Source organism: Rhododendron vialii, chromosome 3a (genome assembly GCF_030253575.1).
Source record: "Rhododendron vialii isolate Sample 1 chromosome 3a, ASM3025357v1".
Taxonomy (NCBI): Eukaryota; Viridiplantae; Streptophyta; class Magnoliopsida; order Ericales; family Ericaceae; genus Rhododendron; species Rhododendron vialii.
Genome location: NC_080559.1, coordinates 8,605,947 through 8,625,721, shown reverse-complemented (window position 1 = coordinate 8,625,721; position 19,775 = coordinate 8,605,947). Strand labels below are relative to the sequence as shown.

The 19,775-nt window shown below is 37.2% G+C and overlaps 1 protein-coding gene across 1 annotated transcript; it reads left to right on the top strand.

The window, feature by feature from the left end:
* The first annotated feature begins 7,317 nt into the window (after nt 1-7,317).
* LOC131318964 (transcription repressor OFP15-like) lies at nt 7,318-8,387 on the top strand. The gene has a single exon (XM_058349039.1). The coding sequence runs from the start codon at nt 7,552-7,554 to the stop codon at nt 8,329-8,331; it is 780 nt and encodes a 259-aa protein (XP_058205022.1). The 5' UTR covers nt 7,318-7,551; the 3' UTR covers nt 8,332-8,387.
* The last annotated feature ends 11,388 nt before the right edge of the window (nt 8,388-19,775 follow it).

Below are 19,775 nucleotides of genomic sequence, written 5' to 3'. Positions count from 1 at the left end.
TTCATATCTACCTTCTTGTATTTCTAGACTAATATCTCTTGTTCATAAAGGTTTTATATTTCCTATATATCAATTAATTGTTGAGTCAGCTTTGAACACCAACATTTTATTTTATTGGTCGACTGCTTAAAGTTCTGAATACCAACTTTTGCGTATAGATTGTGTCCAATCATTCTTTCTTTAGTAGTATGGTGGCTATGAGAATCAACAAATGTTGGTCTGCAGAGCTTTGAACACCAACATTTTATTGGTCGACTGCTTAAAGTTCTGAATACCAACTTTTGCGTATAGATTGTGTCCAATCATTCTTTCTTTAGTAGTATGGCGGCTATGAGAATCAACAAATGTTGGTCTGCAGAGCTATTGTGGAGCCTGGCGCATCCGCAGTCCCACCCAATTTCTTTTTTAGAGTTTAGTTTGCATAATTTTGATAAATATTTACAAAAAAATTATACTATTTATGTATTTTAACCATTAATAAAACGTAAATGACACCGTGCGATAATGATACTGCATGTCATCTAATGATACTCGAGATTAATTTTTTAATTTATCAAAACCATTCCCATAAAAACTTGAATGACTGGATTTAGTCTTGAAAAATCATCAAACCAAAATTTCTTTCATAGTTTGGCCCCCTTCAAGTACATTTCCTGGATCCGCCACTGGCTATATCTTGGAATCTTGAAGGGGCCACCCCACAATCTTAGCTGTACTCTTAAATGCAATGTAGACAACATTGTGTTTTTAGCGAAACCAACATCCTAAATTTTCAAGATCATTTTCTCGGACCAGCGGAGTGGCCCCTCATTGAGTGGTCACACCAGCGTCCGAATGATCTACGAGTTTCAATCGTCGGATTGATTGAAATTTGACTTAGTAGTGTCTACGTATTTGCTGAAAGATTTGTAGATACCAGATACGAATGTGACTTGATCTTGGAGGAATAGTTCCTACCAAACTATCCATCAAATAGAGAGCGTTCCTCTTAAACAGTTCGAAATGCATGAAGTACTAATGCTGGACACTTGATATTTGAGTTTGGGTGTGAGATTTGTGTCTGTCATCTATAGTTTGTCACTCACCTAGAAAGCATGTGGAGTTTTTGGTATGCAAGTTTACTGCAGAATTATGCATAAATTCTCATATTATACATGAAATGGTCTTTACCATCTTGTAAACACTTGTATGCTTTGGAAAACGAAAGGTAACTAAAAATCTGGATATTTAGCAAGTCTTAGTGTCCTTGACATTAAGAGTTTGAGGAGTCTGGAATCTATACATACTCATATCAGGCATTCCTACTGCTCTCTCTCAGGGGTCTTAATCTACCAACCGGAATGCATGGGGGTAGCATGTGATAGAGAGGTCCATTTTAACTACTTGTACTTCGAATGATATTGAGCTTTGACACATTTTGCCTTTTAATTTTTTTTTCCCTCTAAAATTTCTGAATGCGACCTTCTGAAAAAATGGCAAACAAAAAGTTTAAAGGGTGAAAAAAACTGTCAAAACATGGTGACAAATAACCCCAATTTGAAAGCTACAAAATAAGGTTGAAATCTCCACAAGTTATCCAAAATTGTGGGACATGGTTGCGTACAATGTATAAAAGTACGAGGCAGTTAGACGTCAAGAAATCAATTTTTCTTTCATGCATCTTCGTTTTAAATTGTTGTCGCTACTATGTGATTTTGAATTTGTTATAGTGCAACATTTAAAATGACCTCAAATCTGTATCACATGTATTATTTATTTCTCTCTATTAGCTGTAGGAGGGGATAAAGGGAAGAGATAGATGCAGTTTTTTTTTTTTTTTGATCGGGAAGAGATAGACGCAGTTGTGTATCATCTACCAGATCAACCCCTCGGTTGCTTTGTCACCGAATTGCTTGTGCTGGGTCATCGATTCGTCTTATTATCAGAATATCAGATATTGCATTCTATGTAGTAATTTTTCTGCCTGTTTCAGTATAATGATTTCTCACCTATTGGCGTCACATTATGTTCTATATTTTCCATTACTGATATAACTGAGTTGAATCTATAAATTCTAGAAAGCCAAACATTGCGTCACTTTTAATATGAAGACAGGATTCAGCTCATAGCACGAACAATCAGTCCACTTGCGTGATAGATAAAACTACGTATTTGGTCTACAGAATAGTTGTCGGTTAATGTCAAAGCACAATATACTACCCTGATACAATAAAGTCATCTGCACTTCCAAGGATTTGTGTTAGGAATTTCTGAAGAGGAAAATGATTTAGCCAGTTTCACAAGAAGTACGCTAACGCTTACAGGTATGTTGTCTTTCCTTCCCTTAAAAATGCTTTTTAATATCTTAATTTTTGCTGCCCACCAGGATTTTCTTGTTAAAAATGATCAGGAATCAAGATTCCTTTACTTGGATTGCATGCATGTGGATAGTATAAACTGTTATAGAGGATAGGAACCGACAGCGACATGCATGATCAAACCTTTATGCACGACAGAACGAGTACAACGATGGGGCATGTATGCCTGTCCATATGTATTCTTTTATCTTAAGAAATATTTTCTGTTTCCTTTTGGACATCAATTTTGCTCTTAATTTTCCCTTATTGGTGTGGGTTTATTGCTTTTATTATGTCAAAATAGCAGTTTAGACATATCATGCCTGGTCACTTTGACATGTTCTATTCTCCAACAACTTTTTAGGTTGGAGTTTAGTTTCTTCAGATAGGAATTTTGGTCTCCTTTGGTGTAATCGTTGCATATTCTTGTGGTTACAACTGATTCACATAACTTTTGAGTATCCCGTACTCGTAGTTCAGGAACTGTGTTCGAATCTAGATATAGCGTTACGTTTAGGTGTTTTTAGCTCACAACAATGTAAAAATGTTCACTTATTTCACAACAAATAATACGGCTCTGTAAGTTTCATACTAATAATACTTGCATGAAAATAGTGTCTGCATTTTGCAGTGTTTGGAGCGATCATAAAGCCTTCATAAATAGTAGATCCCAAACCATAGGAGGACTGTTTTAGTATTAGGTAGATATAAATGCATTGCATGCATATCTTGGAAATTTATTCATTACCTTGCCTGCAATTTTGAAGTGGAATTAACTCAAAATCCTGGTGAGCCACGAAAATGAACTTCAAATTTTGAAAAGGTTATGTAGAATCGGAAATTCTGCAGGTCACTGCCATGTAATGCACCATGTAGAGCAGATTTTGACCGTCTATCTCGGCAATCAATAGTTCAGATATGTTTGTTAACTTTGATAGTTTTAACCGGTCAAAGTTAACAAACATATCTGAGTCATTGATTACCGAGATGGACGATTCGGATCTACCCTATAAGGTGCACTACAAGGAGCGTCCTACAGGATTTCCTACCCTATAAGAGCCCTGAAGGGACCAGCCCCACAACCTTACCTGTACTCTTTGTTCCCTTCTTATTAAGAGAGTATAATGTAGACAACATTGTATCATTCTCACATCATCAAGGCCGTGGACCTACACAGTGGGCCCACGTTTGAGTGGTCAAACCATCTTCCGCATGATCCATGTACTTCAACCGTCGGATTTGCTGATCTTTGAATCCATGTCTTGGGTACTTGTGTTCCTACGTTACCTTACTCGATAGAAAGAGCATTCCCCTTGTGAGTAGGAGATGGCTTGTCTGCCGTTTTGATGCTTGACTATACAATCATCGAGCCCCTTGTCGACCTTATTTTGGGTCAAATTCGATGATTGGATTCGTTGACATTGCAGATCTCGTTGAGTACAACTGTCACCTAAAAAATCAAGTTGACTGGATATTGAACAATATTTGATCGGAGCACTTTTATATGGAAAGTTGGAAACGATACAAGTTGGACATACTAGATTATAGCTTGAAGAGCACATTTTCTTCAATCTAAATGTGCTCTGATCAGATATTATTCGATATCCGATTGACTTGATTTTAGTGCGATTGGTGTACTCAATGTGAATAATTCCGATCATCATCGAAATTGAGCTACCGTGGCTCTGATACCAATGAGACAAGACCAGAAATGAGGTCAGAGTTAGCCGGCTGCAAGGGTCGATTACAGCAGACAAGCCGTCTCCTTATTTACGATACTCCTTCCTTGTGCATAATAGTAACCGTACAACCTAAGTTACATAATGCGCGTGCGAGACCGTGAAAGTGTTTCGAGACTCAACCAAATGATTAGAATTCATGAGTACGAGGATTGAGAGCGCGAGCGCAAAACGAGAATTGTGTACGAAAGCAAATGCTATTTTGAAGGATAATGTAACTAAGCGTACGACACTCACTCTCTGGGGTCTCAATCTACCCAACTGGAATTCATGGAGAAGCACGTGATGGAGAGTTTCATCTTCAGTACTTCCAAATATATTGAGCCCCCTGTGTTTCTTCACCACTCTTTTTATATTTTGATTTGATTGATTGATATTTTGCTTGTTTTTCCCTCCACATTTATCCTTTCATTGAATGCGACCTTCTCAAAAATGACAAAAAGAGAGTTTAGTGAGTGAGAGAACAATCAAAACATGGTGAAAAATGGCCACATTTAAAAACTAATGTTAAAAGGAAAGGGTTAAAAAACTGCAAAAGCAGTTCTTTTGATTCTGTATGCTCCTTTTTAAAGTTTGTTCTGAGCATCAATCAGGAATTTATTATACATCCTCCGCGGTTCAGCTTTCCAGTTTGTGGGCCAGTTTTGGCCCTATTTTGATACTTCAATTCGTTCATTTTTCAGATCTTGTTAACAAAATTGGTCAGGTTAAGAATCACGTTTATCGGATCCGGTTGATATGGTTTAGAAACACATTTATCTTGAGATAAATGGAATCCGGTCTAGTGTTGCCATCTTTTATTTTTATTTTTATATTTTGAAACAAACGATAAATGCGTTCTAACATCATACCAATTGGTATATGATCAATATGATTTTTGAAATGGCCGATGTTTTCGGCGAGCTGGAAAACATGAACAGTTCGGACACTAAAGTGAACCCGAAAAAGACCCACAAACGTACAAAATTGGACCGTTCAATGCATTTTATCTACTGCCCCTAGGGCCTGTTTGTTGGAGAGAAATGAAAACCGGATATCTCCCCTTTACTAGGATGTAGAAATCCGGGTGGAGGATATCCAATGTTTGTTAATTTTTCCCTTCCCGAAAATTATTTGCTTCCGCAATAAAGTTTGGGCACCCCTTAATTAGTTGATATTGCATTCTATTCTAGAATATTTTAATTCCATTTAATTTTGGTCTCTGTTTCTTTCTTCTTGGCATTTGACAATGATTCCTCACCCGTTTTTGTCACACACATTCTTCTTTCAATATGTTGAAAGAGATGGTTAAGTTTAATTTGTACCCCAAGAAGACAAACTTTGCTTTCATCACTATTTTTAGTGCATAGTGTTTAGCTCACAAAAACCAACAATGTAAGCCTATTTTAATTAGCAAAAACCCATATTTGTTCTTTATTACACTTCCTACTCCATTTTGTCAATCGATCAACAAAGCACTCCATGAATGTTTTCCAACCATTGCACCTCTTGAGATAGGCTGAACTTGAAGATTAAAGCTTTGCTTGATTTGGGGTTTAAGTATATGAATTGGCTTATTGATTTTTTTTTCGTCTTTATTCAAAAAAAATTGGATTTCGGTCAAAATTTTTTACTTTTTAGATTCCTCTTGACGTGAGGATGCAATAATCCCAAAAACAAATGACAATAAGCCAAATGTTACGAAAAAAATTTGAATAAAAACAAAAAATAAGCTAAAGTAGCTTATTTGTCCGAACATTTTCCAAACAAGATAATAAAACATCACTGGAGCAGTGGAGCGGAGCTAGGTTAGCCTAGTAGCTAGAGTGTTAGAGAAACCTAAGAGGTCTAGTTTCATTAGGGAGGATCAGTGATTAAAACATCCCACCCTTTTCTAGGTTGTACCAAAAATTTACCAAGTGCTCCTGAGCTATCGTAACACGTTGCACCATGGCCTCCAACATCACATGTTCACCTGGTATTGAAGGGCCGTGGGACATCATGTGGTGGTACCTTAAATTTACCGAAAAAATGATGGATGCAACCCATGATTTCGATTCGGATCATTCGATATATGTGGACATGTTTACTAAGGATTAGTACTAGCAAAAACCTTTAACAACGGATAAACAACTTTGAGTTCGGTCTTCCTGCATGTATTTTATTGCACGTTTTTTTCTATTTGTATGACATTTTTGTGTCTTTGCACAATTGAAAAATGGTCTTGCTATTGTCAGTCCACTGAGCTGACGATAAGAACACTAGAAGACAAGAAAGATATGTATTTCTGTTTATTTTTTACACTATTTAATACAAATTCCCATACCTACTATTGTCAGCACATTAGGCTGATTTTAGAATTTTCGATTCAAAAAATTGAAAGGCATTAAGGCCCCGTTCCTGAAACGGAAATAAGTACTTATTTTTTAAGAAGGCAATTTCAAGCTCAAAAATCATGTGTTTACGTAAATAATTTTCCTATCAATATGGATCTTGTTTGATAGATCTCATTGAGATCTTTTATACGGTGAAAAAAAAATTGAAAAATAATTTTTCATTTATATTATTTTTGAGTTTGAAAATGTGAAATAAGTACTTATTTTTTAAGAAAGTATTCTGGAACGGAGCCTAAATACTGAACTATTCAGGTTTCTTTCTCTGAAAAATAATAATGTTGTTTACCGGTTATTGAGGCACATGAACAACATAAAGAAATGGTTGAGTGTGAGGAAACCTTTGCTTAGAAAAGTACTGCAAACATTTAATTGGCTCACCAAACCACATTTACTTCTTCCACTTCCTAAAATAAATATGCTCACTTAGATTCATGTGTCCACACATACATATACATACCTACATCTATATTATATGTATGTATGTGTTGATTTTTTACGGAATTTCCTTTAAAAAAAACATATTTTAAATTAATTGAACCGCTCTGATTATTCGCGTTCCATAATATTTATTCGGTCCGCAAAACGGAGACATAAAAATAATACAATTTTTGTAAGAAAAATTGGAAAAAAATTCAACAATTTAGTAGATCTTGACGAGTTCTTTTAACTTATGAAAAAAATTTGAATTTTTTTTTAAAGAAATATATTGTTTTATAGTCTCCGTTTTGCGGACCGGACAAATATTATAGGACAGAGGGAGGAAGTAGTTTTTTGGCAAATGTTTTTTCAAATATTTTGTACTCTAAACCGGCCCGGTGGGAGAGAGATGTATGTATGTGTGAAATATATATATAATATATATTACGAAGACCCCACCAGTCTTCTCTCTCATCACCACTCCTTTAAAATCAACTCCCTGACTCCTACCCCCATTAATGCCTCCATAAGAAACTCCTCCCCCTTCCCAACCCAATAGGGGAAAAAATCGATCCCATTCCATTCAAACTACATTTCCAATACAACAACATTCAACACACATTTTCCGGTCAGAAGAAAAAAAAATAAAAACAAGCCCCCATCAAAGCACAAGAACTCGAAGAAATGGGCAAGAAAATGAAATTCCCATTTCTCTTCAAAACCGCAGAAGAAGACACAACCACCACCATTACCACCGCCGCTTCCTGGCAGTGGCCGTCCTGTGGAGCCAACAAAACCCTCTCTTTCCGAGCCCCCGGTGGCGACGTCTTCAAGACCATGAACTCCGCCTACGACACCGCAACGGAGCCGGAGGATCCCGGCGGCGGCGACCCGGTGGAGGCCGTGATCAGTGGGTTGCGGACGGCGGAGCGGCTGTTTTTCGAGCCGGGGGAGACGAGTTCGATTCTCGGGGAGCTGAAAACAACCGGTCAGGTGCAAATTTGTCCGGACAAAGAAGAGAGCAGCAGTGGCAGCGGTGGCGGCGTGCTGGTGGCGATGGACTCGATGGACCCGTACGCGGACTTCAAGACGTCGATGGAGGAGATGGTGGAGGCCGAAGGGCTGAAGGAGTGGGATCGGCTGGAGGAGCTTCTGGGCTGGTATTTGAAGGCCAATGGGAAGGAGAATCATGGGTATATAGTTGCAGCCTTTGTGGATTTGTTGGCTGGTCTTGCTTTCAGCACTACTACGACTACTACTTGTTCTTCTTCTTCAACTACTTCGTCGGATTCCGATGACCGAAATCGAGATCGGTCTTTTTCTGTCATTACTAGCACGGCTTGTTCTCTTAATTCCCCATTGTCATTTTCTTCTTCCACTAGTACCACTCCTTGTTTGTCTTCTTCATTGGAAGCAGAGGATGAGATTCATGACAAAACAGTAGTGGATAGTAATGGATGTTAAATTTTGCGTCCATGTGTAGTGCAATGGTAGTATTAATGGTAACTTCATTGACTCTCTCTCTCTCTCTCTCTCTCTCTCTGGGTGTGTGTGTGTGTTTGTTTCAGTACGCACATATGCTAGTGCTGAGCTAATGTATATGCAGGGATGGACCGAGATGGGGTATGATTTGAAACAATGTAGTTGGAGTAGTAAATTGCCAAGGGTTGCTCCCATGGTTGACATTTTTCTCCTAAAACTGATCGATCCTGTTCGTTTTGGGATTTTGTATTTGAGATTTTGTCTTTGCACATGATTTTTAATAATTTTTTTCTCAATTATTATTCTTATTTCTCTATCTATCTCTTTTCATTCATTATCAAAATCAAAATTCAAAATTCCAAAACGAACAAATTACGCGTGGGTTTGTCCGGGTTTAACTGTCAACTGTCAAGTAAAATTATGGTAGTGGCTAGCTAGTGAAAAGTGGGTGTGATGAATAAAATGTAGTTTTCAGATTTTTTTTTCCTATTCCACACTGATTAAGCTATGAGACGTTCGCGCAGTTGAGGCCGAGACTTAAAAAGAGTTTGATCTTCCCTAGGTATTTGGCTCGAAACTTTCGAGAGGCCAGGACTTGTCCTGAGATTTTTGAAGTCTTAGACGAACTTATAAAATAGCGGCCTTATGTTTTCTTTTAGAAATAATAAAAATAAAACTAACCTCAAAATGATAGTTACTCCCTCCCATATTTTTGTCTTTTTTCCATAATTCGTTTCATTATTTTGACAAAAAATAGTTTTCGCGTATACTATATTATTTTTTGCACCAATCAAAAAAATATCCCTTTGGTAGCACGAGTATGTGAGAGAAAGAGGGGTTCATAAGATTTGAACCATGCACCTATTGGATAGCAAAACTAAACTTTTTCACTAGGCCAGCCATTTTAATTGTTAAATAAGCGCTAGATTAATTATATCAAATCAAGGGTCCTAATTTTGGATCAAAATCTGGAGGCTATCAAAGGAAAAAGAGCACGAAGATTTAAACTTAAATCTCAAATTTGTCCTATTCTATCTAAGGTTTGTATCCCAGAATTGCTGCAAGATGAGATGCTTAATTGTGCAGTTCTAAAGGGCTTTCATGCTCTCACGGCTTTGAAAGACATTGTATAAGGTAGTGCCATGATCTAATACATATCATTGAACTTTGTATTCACTAAACGATGTGGGATTTGTGACCGCTCATCCACACGTTTACTAAGACTCTACCAAAACTCGGTCCCAGCCTACAGGCTATGGGCTGTCACAGAGACTTTTGGCTCAACAGCATCAAAAGTGCACCTAGGTGACAAGAGAAACATTTAAAACAATATGTTAGTGGACGGTAAGATTAATCCCTCCAAAAATTTAGTGGAGATACGGGTGAGTTCGTCTGAACATGCTGTGTTATTTAGGAGCAAAAATAGCATCAAGAATTAAACTAAATTTCAAATTTTCTTATTGTACATGTGTTCTTTAAACTTGCCAAGAGGCGGTAACAAACTACTTCCGCCTTGTACAATATTGTCCAATTTGGCCGTCTAAATCCTCTTGGACTCCCTTGTAGATCACCCATCCATGCATTGTTGCCATACAAGCATGCTTAACTGCAAAGTTTTAAAGGGCTTTGACGCTCTCACGATTTTAAAAAGCCTTGTACAAGATAGGGTCATAATTTATTGCATATAGTACTGAATTTCGCATTCCCCAAGCAATGTGTGACATATGACCGCTTATACACACATTTACCAAGACTCACTACCAGAACCAACCCAGTCTCGCTATAGGGTCGGAGGCTTTTGGCCCAACAAAATCAAGAGTGCCCCTGAGTGCCGGGAGAAGTAAAACATTTTATATGTTACTCATATCGTCCAACGGAAAACCATACTAAAAGTATGAGTTTCTTCAATTCTGCCATAGCATATGTTAGTCAAAGTACGAGATTGCATGGGTTGGCAGTTGTATAAATAGACGGTCAAGATTGGCCAATCGCCTACAAACACATTACTTCCAAGTAGTAAAATATTGGACCGAATTCTATATGGTAATTGGTAGAAATTTTGAAGGTTCTATTAGGGAAAAATGCGACCACATGGGGAGGACGGTGTTCCACACCCCACATATTATATGGTGGGATCAAGGGTCGCTAGTTCAAAATGTGATATTGACGTTCCGTTGAATCCTGGGGCGGTGGCCTTAGTTACAACTCGGAACAGCAAGTTTGGAGGCCTTATAGTCACGTCTACAGATAGGCCGCCACGCCTGGTCCTCTCTCTTCCCTTCCCTTTTCATTAGCTTTTTTATTTTTTTTTTCGAAAAGTGCGGACGTGGCACAATCTCAAGTGCTCGGACTCATACTATTAGAAGGAACACAAGCCAAGGCCCCTGTAGTTTTAAATTCAGTAGTATAGTACTGTTTGCGTAATGAGAGGCGTGAATGGTTTGCTTCAACGGCATCCTCAACATTTATTTTGAGGTACTAAATTCCAAGCGGGTTGATTTTGTGGAAGATTTTTGTGAATGGTAGCTATCATCTACCCGGAAACGAGAACACGGCGGCCAGTGTGGTTGGTTCGTTACTCTTTTTTCTTAGGTTCTAGGACGTTTCGAGTACTCCTGAATGAGGTGCTCGACTCCCGTTGTTAATCCATGAACCCTTATGTTTTAAATTTAATGAATGGGGCCCCCCTTGAAAAAATGTTTTAAATTTAATGAACGGCTCGGATCGTTTTCTGGAATCCATAGTGGGTCCCACTTCACGATCTGTGCACTATTTACTTATCTGTGTGGGTATCATTTCTGTTGGCTTAACAAACACCATTGGGTACTTGACCCCACGACTAATCAAATTCTAGTTCCGCTCCTGCATGTGCAAAGCGATGTTATTGCACGGTTTCACAACGCGAGACATAACCGCTCGCCGAATAACATTTTTCCACCATTGCATGGGAAATAAAACATGAGAGATCAATCATGGCCGTGTGTTTCAAAAACTGGCAAGTCATTTTCAGCTGATTGGATCTATTCTACTAATACCATAATTTGGAGTGGTCCTGGAAATCACATCCATGCACCTGCAACATTATCTTCGTCTTTTTTTGGTACGTCGGAAATTGCCTGGAACATTATCTTCACCCCCACCAAATTGAGAAATACATTTTAGATATTGAGAAATGTTATATGTCTCTATGTTGTCATGTCGAATTCTGGAAAAAGGGAATATACAGAATTGTGAGAGTCCTTAGGTGTTTCTACAAGCTTAGAAAGGAAATTTTGAACAACATGACCATTCATTCGAGTTTCTGATCAGCCTTTTCAAAAGTTTTTCAAGGCCTTTCTCTCCCCTTTCTCTCTCAAATGGAAAACTTTTTAAGTGTACTGTTGGAGGGAAAGCAGAAAAAACAGAGTGACATATGGAGGAAAAAACAGAAAAAACATGCAGAAACATTGTCAAGTGGGTGGGGGAGGGAAGGTCACGACCATAGATATTCAATGGTCCAAAGGGTGGTGGGAAATAGGGATACATGGAGGAGATGGAGATGAATGCAAGGTTTTAAATAGGAATATATCGGATACGTATCGGTATCGGTATCGGCTGTGGTGTAATGGGTATCAAAAGTATCGAATAATACCTAGTGGGAATCTGTTTGTAGAGGTTGTGAATTTGGAGGGGGGAAAACCGAACTAAAAATCATTTTAGATGCCTAAATCAGCGAACCGTCGAGTATTGGCTGTGAACTGATCTTTGAAGAAAAAAACAAACTATTATGTAAAGGGAATCGGCCGATACGCATCCAGCAAAACCCGTACATATTGGGCGATATGTTGTGTGACAACTGATATTTACAACTTGGATACATGCTTATAGTGTTCTGGCCTTCTGTGATTCTACATTTTCCTAATACCTTTTGCATTCATTTCCTTTTTCTATAATCCTGGACATATTTGATTCTGTTTGCTTGCACATGAGGTCTTAGATTAGAAATGGACGAATTTAGTACAAAATGCACAATTATTTTTCTGGTGTAAGATAATACATCCTTAGGAATGCGCGACTATTTACCATCTTAAAAAGGTCATACTATTTACCTATTCGTAAACAACAGAGCAACATGCACAGGCATCGACCACAGGTGGCTTTGTAGCCATCCGATGCACGTGCGACCGACTATACTTTCAAAAACTACCAGTACCACATAAAGAGTACTGGCATAACAATGTAGTAGTAGTAGTAGTATCGATTAAAGAGTAGATACTGCATTTGAATCATGCATTCTTACCAGTGCCCTATTGATCAGTCAGTTTTCAAAGAGAAAAGATTTGAGTAGGATCCTATTAAAAAAAAAAAGGGTTATGAGTGTTAGAGCATCCACAATGGTGTAATCAAAACTAAAAAGTTGCTAACGTTAGCAATATTTGCTTAAAAAATAGCTCACATTGGAATAACTAAACTTAACAACCTCTTAGCAACTCGTCAAATTTTGGTCATTGGATAATCAAAACTAACAACCTTTTGCCAATAACCAAATTTTTGTCTTCACATTTCCTCAATCAAATACACCATCAATATTTTCTTAAAAAAGAGCTCACAATAGAATAACCAAAATTAACAACCTCTTACAACTCATCAAATTTTGGCCATTAGATAATCAAAACTAGCAATTTTTTACCAATAACCAATTTTTTGTCTCCACATTTCCTCAATAAGTACACAATCGTTACACAAAAACTTTAGCTCTTCTATTTTCAACATGTTTTAGTACTTATAATTCATAAGTTGTACTACTGTTTGGTTGGGGTTTTTTGGCTACTTTGGAATATAATTGTATGCGAGCGTGCCTGAAAAGGCTTGTAATTATCTTTTTCAGATTTAACTTCTAAAAGCCAAACTTAATCAAGCAATTGTGATGTCGGTTCAATTACCTCAATGAAGAGGATTTTTCCTTTGAAGTATTGAAATAGTACAACGATTCACAAGAAATTCAACAACCAAAAAGAAACAAGATACCTTGATAAAATCAAAACAACTTGCTTTCCAAATGATTCTCCAACTTCGAAAGAACAAGAAGAGATTACAAAGTGACTACTCCAAACTACTCCTAACTACTTCAAACTAAGTATAAGTCCTAATTACTGCCTAAGAATAAACCAATCATAGCATAGTTGTTTGTTGATGATTTGTCTTGGGGTTTTTCCTTCTACAACTCCTTCTATTTATAGGCAAGCTCTTGGATCTTCTTAATTGCTTCCAATCTCCCGTCCAAGTTGTCTTTGAAGTCATTCTCTCTTTTGAATTCAAGTTTTCCCTCCAAAGTTCTTCAGTGTTTACTTAAACCCGTTCAAAAATAGACCAATTCCTCCACGATCTCCACTCTCTTTGATCATATCGTGGTTGAGTTGGGCAGTTTTTGTGCCCTTTTCCAACTCCCTTGATCGTGCCCATAAGGCCTAACTGCCCTACTCGCGCATTTAAAGGAATTGAAACGACAACGTTTGTTTTCCCTCGCTTCAAATTGGGTAGTTACTTCTCTCCTTCATTTTTTGAGCGACATCTGGCAATAACTACTATTCCCTTCAACTGTCCATCAAAATGACATTGGATTAGTTTAGAATGATGTCGTCTCTTTAAACATGGGATCCAGTGCATTCACCTCTTACGTACTCCATTCAATGTAATGTAAATGGCCATTTGTTCTTTTGTAATTGAGCCAATAATTTTCTCATGCAAAACAACTACTCCGTACTACTTAATATCAATGCTGAGTAAAATAAGCTTAGCCAAAAAAATTCTATAACCAAGAAATAAAAACTATACTATCAAGCTTTGGTTCTGTCGCGCCCGAAATTTCTGACTTGTTGGATCCAAGGTATGCTAATATTGGGAATGCCTTGATTCGTTAGAGGTGGAGCAAAATCGGGTGTCAACAACGGCCAAATTTAGATGAAGTTAAGCCCGGTGGAATCGGGTTTTTTTTTTTCTCGGCGAAAGTCAGTAGTGTTAGTTGTAATTAGTGCATGAGATATGAACCTAGATCAAATGCACAGAAGTACAATGTTGCATGCCAAGCTATCATTCTAGCTACTTGATCCGGTTGAGAGAACACAAAATCCCATGCTTGAGCCACAAATGTAGATCTGGCTTTGTATCCCCTATTTCTATATTAAAAACACAGGCCCATGCTATAATAGGTGATGAGACCCTAAATGCAGCAATTTCGTGGAAACATCCCAGCATAAAATGCTCCTCTGTTTGTGCTGCCTCTTAATAAACAAATGCACATTACCATCAGTTTTATAAAACGAAATTAAATGTACTATTAATGTCATGAAACTATTCGTCAACGATTTGGGTTCTTCTTCCTTTTTTAATTTACAAATTTTTGAGCCGAGATTCTTGTCTATCTGCGCGCCGAACCTTCTAAAACTTGTGCCATTCCAAATTTTTTATTTCCATACCCGATGAACGATGCAGAGTAACGAATAAATTATTTACCCGAGTTGGATTATGGATTTCTTGAAAGCTGTTTTTTAACTGCAGAAATTCTATATGCAGATTGAGATCTGTCATCAATAACGATAACATTTTATCTTGTATTCTATCATGAATTTAATAATTACAATGTTGGAAGCAGCCAGAAATACTAATAATATAAAATTTAAGGAAATTAATCAGCCAGTAAAGTACCGTTAGTGGAAGCTATGTTCCACTCCTCCTCAACTCCTACCACCCAACTTGAACAAAAAAGAAATAAAATTACTTACAGAGGGTAGCCAATTTTTTTTTTCTTTTGAACAATTAGTACTATTTTTGGACAACCCAGATATCCGGATTAGCTTACGCCCACTTGGACTAGTTTTGGATCCCACGGTCCACTAGCGATGGGTCTAATTAAAGTCAACACAAAGCTCTATTTAAAGTAGTCTTACATGAGTTGATAACCCTTAAAAAGTATCGAAACTGACAACTTTGGAGGGAGCAAACTCTAAGTCCAGGTTAATCCATTAAAGAGTTTTCTTTTTTGAACAATTATTAATTTGCTCACCCGTTCTCATCTTCTTAACCCGATTGCCAAACAAGGATGAAAGAATTTAGCTTTTTTTTAACTAAAAGTTTCCCTCCCCTATCTTCTCTCAAAGAATACCTACACTACATTGGTGCCCCACTATACGGACACGGGATCTTGTAGTGTGTAATCTAAGTTGTTTACCTCTACAATTAATTATCAAGATTTCAAAAAGTATTCAACTTATCTTATTGGTAAGATACTTTTAGCAAATCAGAACCGTTAAAAAAACTTTTAAACGGCTCAAACTGTTGTAGTGCACAATGCGGGTCTCGATTCTTTCTATACTTCCAAAGCACGCTTGCACAAGACTTCGAAATTTGGTGCGCAGCCCAAGTCGTTTATGGTTCCATATGAGTTCTTGGAAGTAAAATTATCACAAAAAAAAAAAAAAATTGATTGCTTCATATTCAATCTGCCCTTGATTTTGTCATGACCAAAAAAAAAAAAAAAGATAGAAAACCCCCTTGATTTTCTCAAAGACAAACAAACACTCTGCAGGCTATAGCTTGTGAAAACATAGCAAACCAATGCATTTTTCTTTGGACCTTTGGTTGGATCATTAAGATAATTGACCCATTAATGAGCTCTTTCCTTTTCCGAGAAAATTTTAGTTTTTTTTTTTTTTGTTAGGAAAGTTTTGACGAAAACAGTATAGAAATTTGTGTTTTGCCCATTTATTTGTCTTGGTGTTTTGCGTAGATTTTGCATTTAATTAATGGTGTCGTCTAAAGGGGCTTATATATTGTCGAAATGGACAGTCGAGATTTGCTTTGGAGGATGCACTACAGGGAAGTGCACCACATGATTTCTAATTCCATATTTCAATGCCTTCTCTTGATTAATTGATGGGTTATGAACTTATAGAATTATATTTGAAAGATAAAATATGCATACTGTTTTTTTTTAGAGAGAGAAATGGTTTTCCACCATAATGAGGCCTTGGGCTTCAACAAGGGCCTGAGGGGAAGGTCCCCCACGTATGATTTCTTTGTTCTACTATCTCTGAATAAGTTCAAGATCCAGACACAGCAAAAACCAAGAGTACCATCCTGCAGCCTGCTTCCCATCTGGAACTTTGTTTTTTACCAACAAGAAGAGCCCTGTTATTCGCAAGGAATATTTGTAGGGAATTATAAACCCAAAAGTAAGCATATTTTTTACAGGGCCCCATAAAATAATATTCAAAAATTTATGGATATTTTTTTAGATTTTTGTGAGATCCGAAACAAGCCCAAACGCGTTTTTTCTTGTATGGTTCCCTACAAATATTCTTTGAGATTAGAATTCAGAAAACCAATTAGATTATCAAAACCAGGATCCATTATTTTATGTGGGCCAAAAGCCTACAAGTTACCGGGGTTGAAATACCTCATTTGGGCTACATCAGGGTGCAAAATCCAAGTATCCAACCACAAAAAGCCCCAGGTTCACAACAGGGGAAAAAAAAAAAAAAAACTACCATATTCGGTAAAAATAAAAATGCAAGCAGCATTTTCAACTGAATTACAGCAGTAAAAAAAAATGAATTTTTAACTTGGGTTACTTCTAAGATCCGGTTCACATAAAAGGAATTCAATCCGATTCGATTTTCACACCGGTTTTACTTGGATAAAATAGAACTGATGTATAATTTTGTTTGATAGTAAATTTCAAAATACGAATAACAAACTAGAGAGTAAATCTCCTAAAAATAAACAAAGCCAAACCAAACTTTTCCACTGGCTTTTTTTTTTCTCTCTTGGTTCGGTTAAACTTTTTTTTTTTAATTTATAATTTCAGCCCTAGATTGATTACACTGAGCTTCTATTGTGTACGGTTGCTTTTCTCACGACCCAAAAAGAAAGGGTGTGTTGTTTCCCTCGTAGGCTTGGTCTAATGGTTGTGAAACTGTGTTCGATTTGGGTTTCTAGACTCACAGCCCTTTCTCTGTGCATGATTCTTAATTAGTTTTCTTTAGTTATTATTCTCATTTCTTAATTTATTTTTCTTCACTTATATCCCAAAAACATCCTTAAAACTCAAACCAAACAAAGCCGAATAAGAGGTTTTGGATTCGATCTGATGGGCAGTACCTACGATCCTAATTTACTTTTAGGTCTCCAAAAATGGCCAGTACCTGATGGTTGTGCAACTGTGTTCATTTTGGGTCTTTGTGCAACTGTGTTCATTTTGGGTCTCTAGACCACTCTGTGCACAATTCATAATAAGTTTTATCTTCAATTATTATTCTCATTTGTCTATCTATTTTTCTCCACTCATTGCCCCAAAAACTTCCTCCTAATCCAAACCAAACAGAGCATTTGGATTTAATCCGATGGGCAATACCTATGCTCCTAATTTACTTTTAGATCTTCAAAAATGGAAACCCAGCCTTCATTTTGGGAACAGATCTCTAAAAATGACGATGAAACCCTCCAAGATTTTTCCACAAAATACAAAAAGTTGACGAAAAGAGAGAGTAAATAGATGTTCTAACAGCAATCTTAACTCACTATAAGAGCATCTCCAATCCATCATTCTTTCCTCCATATCTCTATATTTTGGTCCTCCAACAAACCTTTTCGCCCTGTAAAAAGGTGTTTTGGAGGATGTGTTTGTTCCAAGCCATCCTCCAAAACACTTTCTTTTGTCTCAACTCCTTCAAATATAGAGGATGAAAGCTCAAATGGAAGATGGGCATGCTCTATTTCTTCAAAATTTCTTCCACTCCAACAAGTGTTTTGACATCAATCCCACATATAATTTTTTGTTTTACCTCTCAATAAAAGTTGAAGATCCAAACAGAGCATAAGAGAGTACATCCTGCAGCCTGCCTCCCATCTGGAACTTTGTTTTTTAGCAACAAGAAAAACCAAAGATTAACACTATCAAATAATGTACTGTCAGGATCCATTACACAAAAACAAATTTCCAAATTTTTTTTATTATTATTATGTAAAAATTTCTCTTTCTGCGCACAATAAATTTCCCACACTGCATATCTGATACACGTACAAATGATGACAAGTCATTTAAGCGGCATTCAAATCGGTGTGATGATTCTTGATGCGCTTGACTTGATTATCATCTCCAGAACCCAATCAATGCATTCCTGCAGAGCCCCGAGAGGCTGAGAGAGATGTGGAGTACAAGTTTTCACCACACACAATTGCTAATCCCTTTAATGATTTCTACAGTGTTTCGGAATTTGGTGAGAAAATGACTCATCTTTTTTGTTTATTGAACGTAGAAAATGACTGATCAATCGGACTTTCTTTTCCAATGGCTGGTTCAACTCTCGTCAGTCATATCATATCTACGGTGGATCCTGGGCTCAGGCTAAAAGCTTGGAAGAGGACGACGGCAGTGGAGTTTTGGCAGCGGTGGCCGGCCGGGATCGGGGGTGCTGCCGCGCTACACAGTGTAGTGCGACCGATCCAGCCGTTCATCTCGGCAAGTCAAACTGTCCCTGCCGAGATCGACGGCCAAATCAGCCGTGTTGCACAGCAATCCCAATCCAACTGGTAGGGGTGTCGGTAGCAGCGATGAGTCTGATGTCGACAGTGTGCATAGATTTTTTTAGCTTGATGCAGATAAAAAAATCCATTCATTGGCGACCTCATTGGAAGAAGCAGCATCAAATGCAAATTTGACTATTCTGTTTTTCATTTAGACTCCGAAGGAGTATTAACATAAATTGATTTTTAAAAATGCATTAATTTGAGCTAAAGTAAAAATTCTGACTATTACAACTCGACCCTATTCCGCTAAGGTTCTTATTTTGTAAGTACTTATTTTCGTTTTACGAGACAGGTCATTCTTTCACGAATTACAATATATTACCTTTAATTCAAAAAATAACTTATTTCTCTTAACGAAACGGGGCCTAATAAGGCTTTGTTCAGTATTGAAAAACAAAATAAATTATGGCATTATTCCTCATATGGCCAGTTAGCAGAAAATTTTCACAGTGATTTTTTTTTTTGGTTCTTCAATTTTTTTCCTGCAGAATTCTTTTTATGCTAGCTAGTTATAGGTGTCGGAATCAATTGTATGGTAATGGGCTATTAATGTGGACTCGCCTTATAAATTTCCTTCCTTCTTAAATACACTCAATTCCGGGAAAAATATATATATTTTTGGCAAATTCAGATTTTTTTTTTCTGTTTTATTATTTAATTTCTTGAAAATTAGAGTAACGAAGCGCATTCATAGATAAGGATCCTCTAGCACCAGGGAAAAAAAAACATTAGAAAAGCACGAGCAGAAAAAGGATATATGCTAGTGTATCACACGATGCTGCGATGCACAGAACATATGAGGTTCATTGTAACTATCTTCAATGGCATGCACGCGTTTGCGCTTATGTGATGCTTTAATT

Coding starts and splice junctions, on each gene's coding strand:
- LOC131318964 (XM_058349039.1), top strand. CDS start 7,552: ATGGGCAAGAAAATGAAATTCCCATTTCTCTTCAAAACCGCAGAAGAA.